The sequence below is a fragment of the Euprymna scolopes genome, chromosome 37 (genome assembly GCF_053919585.1).
Source record: "Euprymna scolopes isolate OS-2025 chromosome 37, ASM5391958v1, whole genome shotgun sequence".
In the NCBI taxonomy this organism is placed as follows: domain Eukaryota; kingdom Metazoa; phylum Mollusca; class Cephalopoda; order Sepiida; family Sepiolidae; genus Euprymna; species Euprymna scolopes.
In genome coordinates, this window is record NC_136518.1 from 80,655,676 (window position 1) to 80,672,788 (window position 17,113).

General features: G+C 31.7%; 1 protein-coding gene across 1 annotated transcript in view; it reads right to left on the reverse strand.

The window, feature by feature from the left end:
* Positions 1-17,113, reverse strand: part of LOC145261193 (uncharacterized) — an 82,762-nt gene that overhangs the window by 42,820 nt on the left and 22,829 nt on the right. Inside the window, exons 4-6 of the mRNA XM_080119514.1 lie at positions 10,340-10,439; positions 7,758-7,882; positions 3,200-3,284 (exon numbers count right to left, since the gene is read on the reverse strand). Coding sequence (XP_079975640.1) covers positions 3,200-3,284; positions 7,758-7,882; positions 10,340-10,439 — 310 coding nt within the window. The remainder of the gene's footprint in view (positions 1-3,199; positions 3,285-7,757; positions 7,883-10,339; positions 10,440-17,113) is intronic.

The window sequence follows — 17,113 nt, forward strand, 5'->3', positions numbered from 1 at the left end:
AGGATTTTAATATAACGACTAAATGTGTCTATAATGGCGTTCTGAAGTTACATAAGACGGTGGCTAATAGTCTAGTCGTAATAAATTTGTATTTGGCATCTGTTGTTGCAAACCTACGTTTTTTTTGTTTTTTTTTTGTTTTGTTTTTTGTTTTTTTGTTTTTGTCCAGAGGGGAATTTCTGCAATCAAAATATTATATACGAGATTATTCGTATTTGCACGTGTGTTTCTTATTATTACGTGTCTATATGTATTTGGATGCGCAGCCGTGAGCGTCTGTCTATGTATGTATGTCTATGGATGTGGTCGTGTCACCTCTAGTGTGTGCATATGTATTGCGATAAAAAGTCACTATACTTTTTTTTTCTCTGATCTTCTCTGGTCAACTTCCTGTCACTGGTCGATGCTTTAAAGGAACATCGCACGAAACATGACGCCGGTTTTCTAGCATGGATTCTTTATTTGTCTAACTTCATTCGTCGCATTGTCGACCACTCAAACTTTCTTACGTTTCCTTTTTCTTCGATCCATCTTCGCGTCTAACCGACACTTCTGCTTCGTCCAAAATCGGAAGGCAAACTGCTCGTTCGCTTCGTCCGAAATCGGAAGCTAGACTGCACCTGCATGTGAGCCAAAAAATATCTTTTCTCTCTTCTTTTATTTTTCATGCATCGTTTTCTTTCATCGAACTGAATGACACCTCGCTTGTCACCGCTGACCCTAGATACCGCATTGGACATATGTCAACCTTAACCCTTAGAACTTTTTTTGCACTAACAAACCAGCGCACAAATCACAATTTTTAACATGTCGGCGTAATCCGGGATATATCATATATTAGGAATACCTGGTATTGTCTGGAAGCATGTAATGCACACAAAAAAAACGAAACCATTCTGAAAATGAGAAATGACCAAACGACTGCTCATCGCGCCGTAACTTTGCTTTGATAGAGTTCAGAACAAACTTCGGAACCTAGTAGTTGATGCCCTTTCCTCTTCTCTGCAACACCTTTCCCACAGAGGACACGTTGCCCTATCGTTATTTTCATGGCAAGTGCTTGTTTGAACTCCAATCTATCGCCCCTACTTGCCAAACTTTCACAAACAACACTCCACTAGCTACAACCACTATCAACAATGTTCCCTACTCTTTATCTGTACCTAAATCTAAACGCAGATTCAACGAAGAAAACTTCTTTCTTGGAACTGCATGTAAAGTACTGTTCCATTGGGCTGCTTCCCGGCTGACTACAATATGGTAGCCTTCAAGTCCAATGTAAACAAGTTCTTGTTAAGCGGTCCCCTTAAATAATCCTTATTCTACTCAAACTAGACCATTAACGATTACTAAACTACCACCTTACATTCATTAACCCTTATCCTCGAGTGGCTTTCGGGCCTTAATAAGTGGTGCCGCTTTTGTAAAAAAAAAAGAAGAGAATATCTTGATGACGTTATCCAGGACAAACCTTTGACCATATCTGACGGCGGGAAAAACCAAGTGCAGACTCGGCTTCATAGAATAAAAACAAGAATATTATAAGTAATATTTCGAAGTTCAAACATGAATTTAGGGAGGGGGTGGCGTATTTACCACGGTAATGTTTGTGCACGTGACTTGTTTATCTAGGATTTATATGCCAATACTTACGCATAACCTACCAGAGTCTAGGTCATTATCGACGTTGCTTGTTCTTTGTTGCTGATGGATATCCTGTGCAGTTCTAGGAGGTCCACCCCCCCACGTTTTGCCCTCTCACCATTTTAGAAGACTAATCGCCTGAAGAGTCCTTGCCTGGAAATGCCGATGGAGCTGTCCAGGCATTTTGCAGTGTTTTTTTTTTTTCTAGGGTGCTAGATTTTTAAATTCCGATCTCATGTTCTCGCCGTGAGAGGGTGATATACAGTACATGATTAGACCATCGGCGACTCTGTCACACATTCACTAGTTTTCTATTTTTTGTAATCTATTTAATAATGTTGATTATCGTTGTCTGCGCGTGCGGGTGTCTGAAGCCTATGAACACCCAAATGGTTCCTTTCTTTTCTTCTTCACTGTAACCTCCACTTCATAGATATGACGTCGCTAGTCTCAGTTTTTTATATTTTTCATAAATACAATTATGACATGTGTTCTTCAGAATTTCTGCATTCTTTGTATCAAATCGTTTGACTCATTGGTCTCAAGACTAAGGTCAATAGGCAGTTTTTGACTTTGGGATGATCATATTTCATTCTTGTTAGATCTTTAAATCAAGTGGCTTCATGCCTTGTCTCGAGCGATTTCCATGTTGTGGGACTCTCTTCCTGCTTAATGTTTCCCCCTACTTACAGCCTTGGTCTTCTCTCCTTGCATCAATGGGTTCGTGTCTTGTTGTGACGATTTCCATAAAAAAAAATTATTCAACAGATAAAGCTTTAATTTTCTAGGACGGATCTATTCCAACCCATAACATCAGTTATGTAATTTTTTATTTCCACCCACCTTTTTACCATATCGGCAAGTTTTTTAAATATTTTTTTTACAATCTTGGTTCGATGAAAGGTTCCAAGTGTATCTCATTATTTTGTGAAGCAACTTGAAGGAAAGAAGAAAAGAAAAAAAAAGAAAATAAGAAAAAAGTAGTAGTATTAGTAGTAGTATCATTATTAGAAAAGAAGAAAAGAAGAAAAAAGGAAAGAAAAAAAGAAGAAAAAAGAAAAGACGAAAAAAGGAAAGAAGAAAAAAGAAGAAAAAGAAAAGAAGAAAAAAGGAAAGAAGAAAAAAGAAAAGAAGAAAAAAAGAAAAGAAGAAAAAAGAAAAGAAGAAAAAAGGAAAGAAGAAAAAAGAAAAGAAGAAAAAGAAAAGAAGAAAAAAGGAAAGAAGAAAAAAGAAAAGAAGAAAAAAGGAAAGAAGAAAAAAGAAAAGAAGAAAAGAAGAAAAAAGGAAAGAAAAAAAGAAGAAAAAAGAAAAGACGAAAAAAGGAAAGAAGAAAAAAGAAGAAAAAGAAAAGAAGAAAAAAGGAAAGAAGAAAAAAGAAAAGAAGAAAAAAGAAAAGAAGAAAAAAGAAAAGAAGAAAAAAGGAAAGAAGAAAAAAGAAAAGAAGAAAAAGAAAAGAAGAAAAAAGGAAAGAAGAAAAAAGAAAAGAAGAAAAAAGGAAAGAAGAAAAAAGGAAAGAAGAACAGAAAAGAAAAAAAGAAAGAAGAAAAGAACTCACACGCAATCCATGTTGGCAAGTATGGAGTCCATGTGTTTCTGACAACCGGACAGCTTGTTTAAAGACGAATCAATCGTTCTGCATTCTAGTAAAAAAAGAAGCATTACTTATTAGCGTAAAAATGATGGTGGTGGTGGTGGTGGTGGTGGTGATTATGATGATGATGATGATGATGATGATACTACTAATAATAATAGTAATGATAATAATAATGATGATAATAATGATACTAATACTAATACTACTACTACTACTACTAATAATAATAATAATAGTAATAATAATGATAATAATAATGATGATGCTAATAATAATGATAATAATAATGATAATACTAGTACTAATACTACTAATACTACTACTACTACTACTAATAATAATAATAATAATAATAATAATAATAATAATAATAATAATAATAATAATAACGTCTCCCTGAAAAGAGAAGCGATTCATTTTCAGAGGACTTTCCACAATCCCGGCTCCAAACCAGGAGCTTCAAAGACCAAGGGTTTTCTTAAGGATATTGGTGGTACCTACAATAGCAGAGGTCTGAAGGCCGCCCAAAACATCGGAAATTCGTAGTTTTTTCAATTATCCTTCCAGACGATTTGATACTACACTTAGCGTACCAGCTACGACCAGGATTATTTGTGTTTTAATCCCGTGTATACGCTGTATCTCCAAGGCCAATGGAGCATAATTCTTCCACTTCTCATTCTCCTTCTCTCTCACATTCCTGTCCCAGGGTACTGAGAAGTCTACAATCTGCCAGTTTTTTGAGACCTTGTCAATGACGACCAAATCCGGACGATTATGTTGAATTGCTTGGTCGTTATGACACTTTTGTCCCACCATACCTCTACCTTGCCATCCTCACTTGTTCTCATTTCATTAGGCACCTCCTCAAACCATTTTTCAGCACACTTCACCCCAACCCTCTTACACACCTCCCAATATATCCGGAATCCCATGCGATCATGTCTTTTGCAGTACTCTCTCTGGGCCAGTCCACTACTACCTGCTGCAAGGTGCGCAATTGACTCTGAGGTCTTACCAAAAATCCGGCATTCTGCAGCAACTTCCTCTCGTAGAACCACTTTTTTTAACAATCGTGTTCCTAATGCCTGCTCTTGTGCTGCACAAACAAAAGCTTCAGTACTCTTAGCCAGATACCCAGCTCTAAGCCATTGCCATGATCTTTCATCAGCCACTTCTACTATATCCTGGAAGAACCTTCCATGTATTTTCTTCCCAGCCAGTTCCTCTGCCCTTTCTCTATCCATACATTTCACATAATAAACCTTGGTCTCACATACCTCCACTTCATTGGCCACAACCTTAAGCATCCACTCCTCACTTCTAACCACATGCTCCTTCAACGACATCTCCTCGGTTCTAACACAATCTTTTACACTTTTCAATCCTCTCCTACCATCTTTCCACTTTTGATACAGCCTTGCTACGCTACTTCGAATGTGAAATATACCAAACATTGCTTAAACTTTTCTTGTTTTGATATCCATGGCATGCAAATCCTTGTCAGACCATTCTAAAATTTCCGCACTGTATCTCAAAACACTGACTGCCCATGCATTTACTGCTTTCATTAGGTTTCCTCCATAGAGTTTCGACTTTGCAATTAGTTTCACTCTTCTAAGATACTCCTTCCTGACTTTTCCCTTCATTTCTCTGTTCATGATGCCTACAACCTCCAGCACTCCCAAATACTTATTGTTGTTATCAGTTAGCAATTTTGCTGGTTTGTGTAAGAACTCCTAGTGAGTGAAATAATAATAATCTATATCATATTCTGTTTCTTCCTTCTTTAGATAGTTTATACGTTACGCTTTGAAAAAGGCCAAATACGATTTTTGTAAGCCAAACTAGTTTAAAAAAAAAAGGCTAAATCCGCGAAATTTGGCTTTAAATGTCAATCTCGTAACCTTGGACAAGAATTGAAGAGCCATTCATTGAAAATCCATGGGTTAAGGAAAAGACTTTAATAATTATCTGTACTCCTTTGTCAAACAATAATTTTTTGTGATTCTACATAATTTAACTCAAAATTTCCATTTATATATATATATAAATATATATATATATAAATATATATATATATATATATATATATATATATATAATATTTTTGGCTAGTATTTTCTCTTATGCATGTTTGGTTGAACAACAGGCAAAATATGAAGGAGAAGAGGATATGCTTAAGTGCTTTTAAACGATTTTAATGGACTTTTTCAATAAATTCACTAAACGCAATTTTTAAATTCATCACGATCCTGAGGACGACACATGGGAGTTGAAAACGTTCGCGACTATGGCGAATTTCTTTTTAACACTCGAACAGAACGTTCGAACATTGACCCGTTAAATGGAAAGGACGGATCGAAAGAGAAACAAACACGAATTATCCCCACTGTTCCACGAAACATGCATAGATAGATTGATAGATAGATAGATAGATAGATAGATAGATAGATAAATAGATAGACAGATAGACAGATAGATAGATAGATAGATAGATATAATTCGAGTTATGTCATAGGAAGGTCAGCAAAGCCTGGTTAAGTCATATAAGTAAGAGGTACAACGAATCGTATAATATACCGTACCGGAAGTGTTGACATGCCGTACCGGAAGTGCCTTAACTTAACTACCGATTGGGAAATTGCAACTTCAATTACTTTGTTCAAAGATTTCTCCTCATCATCTCCTCTTTGCAAATGGCAACTCAACTGAACATGAATTAACTCAACGTTAGACAATAGATATCAATAGCATAGACAATAAGCCATTTTATGGCAAAATCTTAAGGGAAGCTAAACGGAACCCGTTGGAAGGCGGTGATTTGATAGAGAATGTCGACTATCGCTGTAAATGAAGCGGTCATTTAATTACTCGCCGCATGACTTCAGCTAATTTCCTTTAATAATAGGGTCGTCTATTAGCGCGAAAAATTGATTGAGAATCAAGATGACGGAGGTGATCGTTCTGTCAAGGAATTGGTCAGCCATGTATTTACAGGGATGAGTCGTTTTTGTTTATCAAAGTCGCATTGTAACTGAACGATGGTTCGTATCGACATACTACGCATTTCTTGTGTTCTTTCTTTCTACAAAAGGGAACCGAAAACGCCAACAGTGGAATTGTTAAGAAAATTCCTAATCTCTACTGTAACCAACCTATATTCGGTACAAATAAGACCTATTTTACGTCTGACTTGTCCACCAAATTTTAATCATGAATACCCAACAGTCCTTGTTTTGTCGCCGTAAAATTTTTACTGTTATATGAAAGTTACTTTGTGTGTGTGTGCATGATTTACATCCTTATAGGCTCCAAAATAGCTGAGTTTATCTTTTGCAAATTTCAAACAAAAGTAATTTATATGTCTGGTAATGTTCTTAGATAGGTTTTGTACAGAAATCCATCCGATAATTATCGAAAATCGAAAAAATCCGATCTTAAAAATAGTCTTTCTCTTTTATAGATGAAAAGAATTTTTACGTTACACCGGCCAAGGGGAATAATAAAATCTTAGCAAGTCATTTTCAAAAATCGAAAAAAATGCGATCTAAAAAATAGTCTTTCTCTTTTATACATAAAATATAATTTTGCAGGAGGAATATTTTACGTTACACCGGCCAAGAAAAATAATAAAATCTCAGCAAATCATTTTTTCTTAAAAATTTTTTTTTTAAAAAACCCAGATTTATTGTCATCTGGATATATAGATCAATAGTAGAGCATTCGGCTAACGATCGGAAGATCCCCTGTTCAAGTCTAGGCGTACCTCACTATTTTATGCTATTTTTTTTCTTATTAAGGAGTCCAATGTACGATAAAAGAAGAAATACCATTTAAAATCGCCGCAAATCTTTTCTTCGTTTGCAGATTTTAAAACAAAACATTAATCAGTAGTGACTTTTTTCAGGACATTCATCGTCAAACACAAATATCAGCTGACGTGATATTGTAAAAAAAAAATAACAGACAGAATTTGATGAACGACATTATCATTATAATTATAATTTTTTTTTTTTTTTTTTGTGAATTAGTCCACCGGGCAAATTATTCCTCGTAATATATAATAATCAATAGAGGATATATTCTATAATAATACATACACAGTCTGCATGAATGAAAATATCATGTTTAAATGTATTGTATGACCGAGCAAGGCCGCGTGTCCAGTTATTCTAAATCTAAATCTGACTTGACCATTTTTAAAAATTCAATCTTGAATTCTATTCAATTATTATATTAGCTATTTAATCTTGAAAAAGCCCACAAAAGATTGAGCGAAATGTCGAGAATATTGGCCTTCCTTTTCCATTTTTTATTCATGATTTTGTATCCCACTCATTTTAGAGTATGGAGTATGAAACATTTTTATCTAAATAAATATGATACGTTTATGTCCAAAGAAAAGGGTTTTAATCCAAACGGAATTTACTTTAACAGGAATTCTTTTTGGAGTTCGGCTCCTAATTTGTCCCCTACTTTCTTACTTTATTATATCAACTATTTTCTATTTACTTACCTTCGCGACAAACAGAAATAGAAAATGCTTCGGCGTCTTTTGGCAGGAGAGACCTCACAATGTCGGGGTAAAAGTCGCATCCGTCGGCCTCGTTTAAAGCACACTGGATTGTTGTGTTCATGGCACTGCAAGGAAAGCAATATTTATTTTCGTAAGTAAAAAGAATAATTCAGCAATTTTGTTTTAGTTTTTTATTTGGAATTATTTCGTGTCGGTTATTCTCTGTTTTGTATTGTATTGTTTTGTATTGTATTGTTTTGTATTGTTTTGTATTGTATTGTTTTGTATTGTTTTGTATTGTATTGTATTGTATTGTATTGTATTGTTTTGTATTGTATTGTTTTGTTTGTATTGTATTGTTTTGTATTGTTTTGTTTTTGTATTGTTTTATATTGTATTGTTTTGTATTGTTTTGTATTGTATTGTTTTGTGTTGTATTGTTTTGTATTGTATTGTTTTGTTATGTACTATATTGCTTTGTATTGTTTTCTATTGTTTTGTTTTGTATTGTTTTGTATTGTTTTGTTTTGTATTATTTCGTATTGTTTTATTTTGTATTGTTTTATATTGTTCTGTTTTGTTTTATATTGTTGCGTTTTGTTTTGTATTGTTTTATATTGTTTTGTTTTGTATTGCTTTGTTTTGTTTTGTACTGTTTTGTTTTATTTAGTATTGTTTTGTATTGTATTGTTTTATATCGTTTTATTTTGTATTGCTTTGTTTTGTTTTGTACTGTTTTGTTTTGTATTGTATTGTTTTGTTTTGTATTGTTTTATATCGTTTTATTTTGTATTGCTTTGTTTTTTTTGTACTGTTTTGTTTTGTTTTATTTAGTATTGTTTTGTATTGTATTGTTTTATATTGTTTTGTTTTGTATTGCTTTGTTTTGTTTTGTACTGTTTTGTTTTGTTTGTACTGTTTTATTTTGTATTGTTTTGTATTGTTTTGTTTTGTATTGTATTGTTTTGTTTTGTATTGTTTTGTTTTGTATTGCTTTGTATTGTTTTGTATTGCCTCTGCTTACCGATTTTAAGCCGATTAGTTACCCTATATTAAAATCTTTGACGACGACAAAGTTATAGACAGAATACTTTTTGTAAAATTTTTAGTGTCTTTCACCCTCCCCAATGTTTCATTTCAATACATTTCTTTCTTTACAATATAATATTTTCGAACATTCCAATGAATCATTTTAAACATTTCAACAAATTATTTTAAACAGTTCAATAAATTATTTTTGAACATTTCAATAAATTATTTTAAACATTTAAATAAATTATTTTAAAAATTTCAATAAATCATTATAAACATTTACAACAAATTATTTTAAATATTTCAATAAATTATTTTAAACATTTCAATAAATTATTTTAAACATTTAAATAAATTATTTTAAAAATTTCCACAAATTATTTCAAATATTTCAATAAATTATTTTAAAAATTTCAATAAATTATTTTAAACATTTAAATAAATTATTTTAAACATTTCAATAAATCATTTAAACATTTTAATAAATTATTTTAAACATTTTAATAAATCATTTTAAACATTTCAATTAATTATTTTAAAACATTTAAATAAATTATTTTAAACATTTCAATAAATTATATTCAAACATTTCAATAAATCATTTCAAACATTTCAACAAATTATGTTAAATATTTCAATAAATTATTTTAAACATTTCAATAAATGATTTTAAACATTTCAATAAATTATTTTAAACATTGCAATAAATTATTTTAAACATTTAAATAAATCATTTTAAACATTTCAATAAATTATTTTAAACATTTTAATAAATTATTTTAAACGTTTCAATAAATCATTTTAAACATTTCAATAAATTATTTTAAACATTTCAATAAATTATTATAAACATTTTAATAAATCTTTTTAAACATTTCAATTAATTATTTTAAACATTTCAATAAATTATTTTCAAACATTTCAATAAATTATTTTAAACATTTCAATAAATAATTTTCAATATTTCAATAAATTATTTTAAACATTTCAATAAATTATTTTAAACATTTCAATAAATCATTTTAAACATTTCAATTAATTATTTTAAACATTTCAATAAATTATTTTCAAAGATTTCAATGAATTATTTTCAAACATTTCAGCAAATTATTTTAAAACATTTCTATAAATTATTTTAAACATTTCAATAAATCATTTTAAATATTTCAATAAATCATTTTAAAACATTTCAACAAATTATTTTAAAATATTTCAATAAATTATTTTAAAACATTTCAATAAATCATTTTTAAACATTTCAATACATTTGGTTATTGACATGATTCTTTTTTATCAAATTTTCTAGTGATGGAGTTGCATTTCACCTTCCCCAATCTTCAAACATTCCAGTAAATTATCTTCAAACATTCCAATAAATTATTTTAAACATTCTAATAAACTTTTTTTAACATTCCAATAAATTATTATTACTGGCTAATCTGAACGAACGATATATTTCGCCAAAGAGAAGCATGATTGCGATCATCCTTATTTTTGTTTCCATGTTCCCTGTTTATTTAGTGCATGCAAAACTGAAAATGTAAACTTACTCGCAGAACAAGTCGAAATTGCTCATCAATGCCGGATCCTGCCTCATCTTGGCGGTACAATGAGACACATTCATTATTCTGACAACAAAACCAGGACAACCTTGTTTGAAAAATAAGGGAGGGAAAAAAGATGAAAAATATACAATCTTAATAATATATATATATATATATATATATATATATATATATATATATACAGTATTTAAAGGTTATGAGGGGGTTTTGAATCATAAAAACGATGTTGTTTTTTTTTTGTATTTAATATTTTATTTTTATATTTCAAGCGGTCCTTTGCTCTTGGTCACAAAATGTATTGAAATGAAAATGAAAGACGTTGAAAAAAACTAGAAATTTGTAGCATGGATAGCGTTCATTCCTTGCAACAATTTTCGAAAGAATGTTCGTGGTAAAATTCATTATTATTATTTAAACTATCACCTTCGTTATTAACACTTTACTGTACTATCATGATGATAACTATTCATAACATTATTTTACCGTTAAACAATGTTGTTTCAATTTCATTATACATATTGAAATCAATTGCGTCTCTTTTTTTGCCTTTTGAATTAAATGCTATTACGTTGCAATATTTAAAAAAAAAAATTTTTAATATAGCATTCATCTTCCACAAACGGCTAAAATAATCCACCTGAAATCTTTCGAACAGTTTTGCTAGGAATGAACGCTTTCCAAAATATAAATTTCCAGTTTTTTTTTTTTTTTTACTTTTTTGGGACCAAGAGCGGAGGACCGCTTGAAATATAAATGGAAAATTGTTATTTAAATGTAACTTTAGGGCATTAATGCAACACAAATGCAACAGGAACACAATGGAGTGATTAATATTTAGTAGCATAGCCCTTCTCCAATTTGACAACCTGAAATCTTTTGGGAATTCCTTGAATTAGACTGCAACAATACTCCGGGGAGAGGGCATCCCACTTTTCTTTAATTTTTGTCCAAAGTTCTTCCAAATTTGAAATTTTATCATTGCATAGCTGTTGCTTGATGTAATGCCGTACGTTTTCGATAGTTTCGATAGGATTGAGGTCTGGAGATTGTGCAGGCCAATCCAAACACGGAATATCATGCTCTTCCAGAAACCTCTTCACATTGCGATCATTATCCTGCAAGATGGAATTATCATCCAAATTCCGACCAAAGTAGGGTGGAAAATGCTCAGTCAACATATTAATGTACTTGCTCGAATTAATTCGACCTTGCAAGCGAACTATAGGCCCTGGACCATTGATACTAATAAGGCCCTACACCAAAACTGAACCTCCACCACCTTGCAGCGTTGAAAATGTGAACCTATATACATATATATATATATATATGTGTGTGTGTGTGTGTGTGTGTGTGTGTGTATTCTATATTTGAAAATTAACATTTAAATACCTAAATTATGATATATATATATATATATATATATATATATATATATATATATATATATATATATAGTGCTAAATTTTGTTGAAAATTTAAAGACTCACGTTTTCTTTTTATAACCTTCGTTTATTTCCTGGATTTTTTTCCATTACAGCTGTTTCATTAATGAGTTAGCAATTTTACGATTTATGTTTCCGTAAAAATATCCTGTCCCCACCAACTTCTTCAGATGTTTATCCATTAGATTTTTACAACAAATGGTATATTTTTAACATGTTGGACATCGTAATCGGGTAAAAAGATTTCCACATCCATGTTTCCTCACTTCCTCCATCTTTTGGTGTTATGTAAAGATAGTTTTCCGTTTTAACCCGTACTTTCGTATTTTTATTTTTTATTTATTAATTATTTATTTTTGCTTTAATTTTCCCTGTTTTTCCTACGTTTTTCCCCAATTATCACATACTTTTATATAATTTTATTCCTATATTTATGCGTGTTTATTTAAATATTGTTTTTTCTTTGCTTAGTGTTTGAATTCGTATTATATTACCCGATGCAGGGGAGGTCACTCTCGCGGTATCATTTTTTATCTAGTGCGTGAAATTAAATATTTGCTTCTGTGCAAACACCCGTGGATTACATCTAGTCTTTTGTTTAATAATTTTTCTTTTGATATTAGTATATGGTAAGATTCTAATATACATAGGTTGCATCTTTTCGATTTGCTAGGTTCATATTTATCTTCCTTATCAATTATTGACCATCTTAATTTATAATCAGCTTTATTTTCCTTTAATTCCTTAATCCATACTGGTAAAGTGGTTGAGTTTTTCTTTTGGGTTTTTTTTCGGTTGTTTTCGCTATTACTATTGGTTTTGTTTCTATTTTCGTTATAGTAGTTGTGGTTGTCACTATTGTTATGATCCTTTCTACCGTTGTTTTCATTTTTATTTACATTGTTGTCGTTTTCGTTATTTTTGGTGTTCTTTTCTTTCTCAGTTTCATTTTTAAACGATGCTAGGTGGTTACGATATCTGTACTTAAAGCAAATTCCGGTGCTCCCCAGATATACTTTAGTTTCATTACTTCACATTTGTATACTACGTTTGAAGTTAAACAGTTCCCCCTCATTGGACATTCATTAGGGTCCCGGTAGTTACATTCTTTTACTTTGTTAGATTCATTTCTGTCCTATCTCTGTTTTTTAAAAAGTTGCTTAATTTTATGTTATTTGAGCCAATTATGGCATTTGTTAAGTTAGCAAGCGTTGAGAAGGATAACTTAACAGTGTTTTTATTAATTATCTAACTTAGTTTACTATCTTGCGGGAAATATTTTTCTATAATTTGGTAAAATTCCCTTGGGATGTTATTTTTTATATGATGGCAGAACGGTGGATTGAACCACGTCTGGCTCTTCCTTCTATTTTTCTTTTTAACTTCTCTTTCAGTTTTATTATGGTATATCTTTTCATTTTTCTTTTTTGTATTTATTGTATGTTTTATTTTTTCATTTGTTTTTGGTCTTTTTCCCCTTTTTTATATTTCCTCATCGACATGTTGTCAGATATTACATTTGCATTGTTTATTGTTATTTCTGTACCTATGTTATTGTTTTGAGTTTCCTTAACAAATTTAATTTGTTCCTGATATCCTGATCTAGCTAAGGCTTGGTTGTAATATTCCTTGTTTTTATTGAATAATTCTTCATTTTGTAATATTTTGGATATTCTTTTTGAGATGCTAGGTATAAGTGCTTTTTTCATATTATTCGGATGGTTGGACTTGTGATCTATGTAGAATAGCGTTTGGTTGGGTTTATGGTAGGGTTCATAGGAGTTGTTGTCTAGATTCAGGGTTATGTCTAAGAAGTTTACACATTTGTGGTTTGGGTCAATTGTTATATCTAGGTTCAGTTTACTGAAGAATTGTTTAATTTTTTGTTTGGGTTTTTCAAATAACCTATTTGTTGAGTTCAAGTAGAATAATGCATCATCTTAGTCCTGGAATCTTTTTATATAGTTCATTTAAGGTCTTGTGACTTGTGCACTATCCGGGAACCCCATTGTGACGTCAAAGTTGAGGTTTCTGTTCTTTCTGGTCCATAGTTTGTTATCATATTTAATTAGAGTTCTTCTTGCTAGTCTTATAATGTCTAATTCTAAATTTGTTATGATTGTTAGTTTTCTAGCTAATTCTAGTGCTTCCTCGAAGACATTTGGTAAAATAGAAGGGTAATATGAATCTATATAAAACATAAGGAATTTTCTATTTTTGCCTTGGGGTAGTGTGCCGAACCATTCACTTACCTCTTCCGATGATTTCCACAGGTTATGGTAAATTTTGCTTTTTAATTTAGGTATCATAATTTAGGTATTGAAATTTTATGATTGGAAAAGGTTAATTTTCAAATATAGAATTTTTTATGTTTACAAAGAATACAGTTTAATAAATCTATTATCTTAACCCATGAGTTTTCAATGTTTATTCATCTCCTCAGAGGAAAAATATTAGCAAAAGTTATTATTGGTTCGCACCTTATTTGCTAAACGCAATAAACATAATTTTAATCATTTTAGCTATATAGAATATAAGGGAGATTAGATATTGAGACAGAAAAGGATGCATGCTAAATCCTGAAATGGAAGTTCCTGATAGTAAGGAGGTAAAAAGATCCAACGCCTATTGTAATCCTTCCAAGGCACTAGGTAACACTAGGTAACACTAGGTAACTAGGGTTATTTGCTCTATCTTGTACATTTAGCAATTTTATTTAGCTGGGATTCTTTTATATAAATAAAATAATAATATTTTGTAAGACCGATAATCGCTGGGTTTGCATACCAATAGATATATTGCATTTCATTATTCTGAAGTATATATATATATATATATATATATATATATATATATATATATATATATATATATATATATATATTGAGGGTTACATGGCTGAATAAAGATCAATTAACATGATGGATTTTAAAAATAAAAATGCTAATATCAGTGACTGATTTGCCAAACAAACCTCTCTGTCTGTACAACGGTGCTATTTTGCGTCGACTCCACGCGTTGTTTTTTTTTTTTTCAACTAGCCTTATTTTGTTGCCAATTCGCAAATATGTTCTTGCCCTCGCTCCACCATCATAATAATTCTATTATTTATTTATTTAAATGTAGTTGAGCGGACATCGCAAAGATTGGATTTTCGTTTTAAACAACACGTACCATCAAAGATACGTTACGCAAATCTTTCACGTTCGCAGTCCTGAGCAGGTCGTACTCGCCTTTCCATTTCAAAGTCCTACAAACGAATTTTTATTAAGTCCTTGAGAACTTCTCTTTGCAAACAAAAAGAAAATCTTTTAGGACTTAACGTGATTTCTTTGTGATTTTTCCCCCATTTATTTATTTTATTTTATTATATTTTTTATCCCCCGCCATATGTTTTAATCGTAATTTTTCTTCGATTTAGCTCGGTTAAATATGATATTTTAATTTATACAGATGTCATATTTATTATAAAGCCAACTGTATACTGATTATTATCTTGTGTCTAGTATATAGTAGTGATTTCAAAAGCTTTTTACAAATATTTGGGTGCTCTCAACTAGAATAAAAAACAAAACATTTAGATCACCAGTGGTATTCACCATAAGGATAGATGAATATAAAAAAATTTTTAAAAACAACGCATGTATATTTACGCATGCGTAAAAGAATATTTTAAGTCAATTGCCAAGTTCCAATTTAAAAAATTCGTCTCCTTAGTCGCTATTTTTACCGACTGAAAACCAAATCGAATTTGCTCCACAGGTCCGAGTCCCCTATCTATCAAGTTTCAAGTGTGTAGACCAAACGTTCATAGAATAGTTTGGTAGAGACCGTTCTACACACACACACACACACACACAAAGTCATATATATATATATATATACACGTATGTATATGTATATATATATGCAGAGAGTGAGAGAGAGAGGGGGAGAGAGAGAGGGAGAGAGAGGGAGAAATTAGCAGAGCTACCCGGCGTTGCCTGCGGTAAAACTGTAAAATATTTTACAACTTTTATCTCATTATCACGCTCATTTGTCTCTCTCTATTTCTCTAATTCTGCATCCCCACTTTTACACCTGGCTCCCGCTCAATCCCCTCCTTTCTCTCTCTCTCTCTCTCTCTCTCTCTCTCTCTCTCTCTCTCTCTCTCTTTCTTCTGGCCTACTCGTTTCTAACTAGACATACACAAATACAGACAGAGACAACTCTCCTTTATATAATAGACTCCTCTAAGGATAAATAGGCATTTTCTTTCTAAAACGCAATCCTCTGCTTGTATGAAAACCAGGTACGTCCTAAACTGAAGTCCTGTTGCAATATTTGGGCGGAAGCTGCTCGGAGCACCCTATATTAACTTGAAAATGTTCAAAACTGGCTTTGAAACCTAGAATGTGATGCAACTTCTTCCCCACAAAGGAAATGTTGCGAGCCTGACTCTGCTCTATCATTATTTTCATGGCAAGTGCTCGTCTGAGCTCCAATATATTGTCCCCTCTGGCTAAACTTTAAAAAAAAACACTCGCCTAGCTACAACAACCATCAACAATTCCCCCATTCTTTATCTGTGCCTAAATGCAAGCGCAAATTCCAGGAACAAAGCTTATTTTCTAGAACTCCCCCCTGCTTTCCAACTGTCTGTAATATGGTTGTCTTCAAGTCCAATGTAAACAAAGTTTTGTTGACCCGCCCCCTTTAATAATCAATTTCTACCACATTTCCACCACTAACCGACGACCACTTGTCCGAAATATTAGCATGTCCAGTGTCGCGACGATGTAAATTTGTCTATATCAATAATATATATGTGTGTGTGTGTGTGTGTGTGTGTGTGTGTGTGTGTGTGTGTGTGTGTGTGTGTGTGTGTGTGTGTTATTTAAAACAGGGGCTTGACGGACCAAACCTCTCTTATAGACGCGTGGAATCGTCTCAGAAAAATAAATTATTTGTTGCCGAATGTAAGAAACATTGTTTTTCCTCGAGGCGACTTGTTCATGGTGCAGTTTATTAGTCACAATTGACAAACAATAATCCAGATGAATTGCAAGACAAACATATCAAAAATGGATTGAAAATAATAATTATGAATCGCCGATGTTGAGCCAAGAAACAGCATAGTTGTGCCAGCGGCTATTTGTGAATATTGCAAATTAACTTCTTAATGCATACAATATTTATTTATATACGTGCTCCAGAAGATCAGATAAACATCGGTACCTTCGGTTTCAAATATATTACAAAGGGAACCAATATCTTGTCGCTAATGTAGAACTGTCTTTAGCCTCTGCTTATATATGTCTTCCCGGAAGGCTGTATA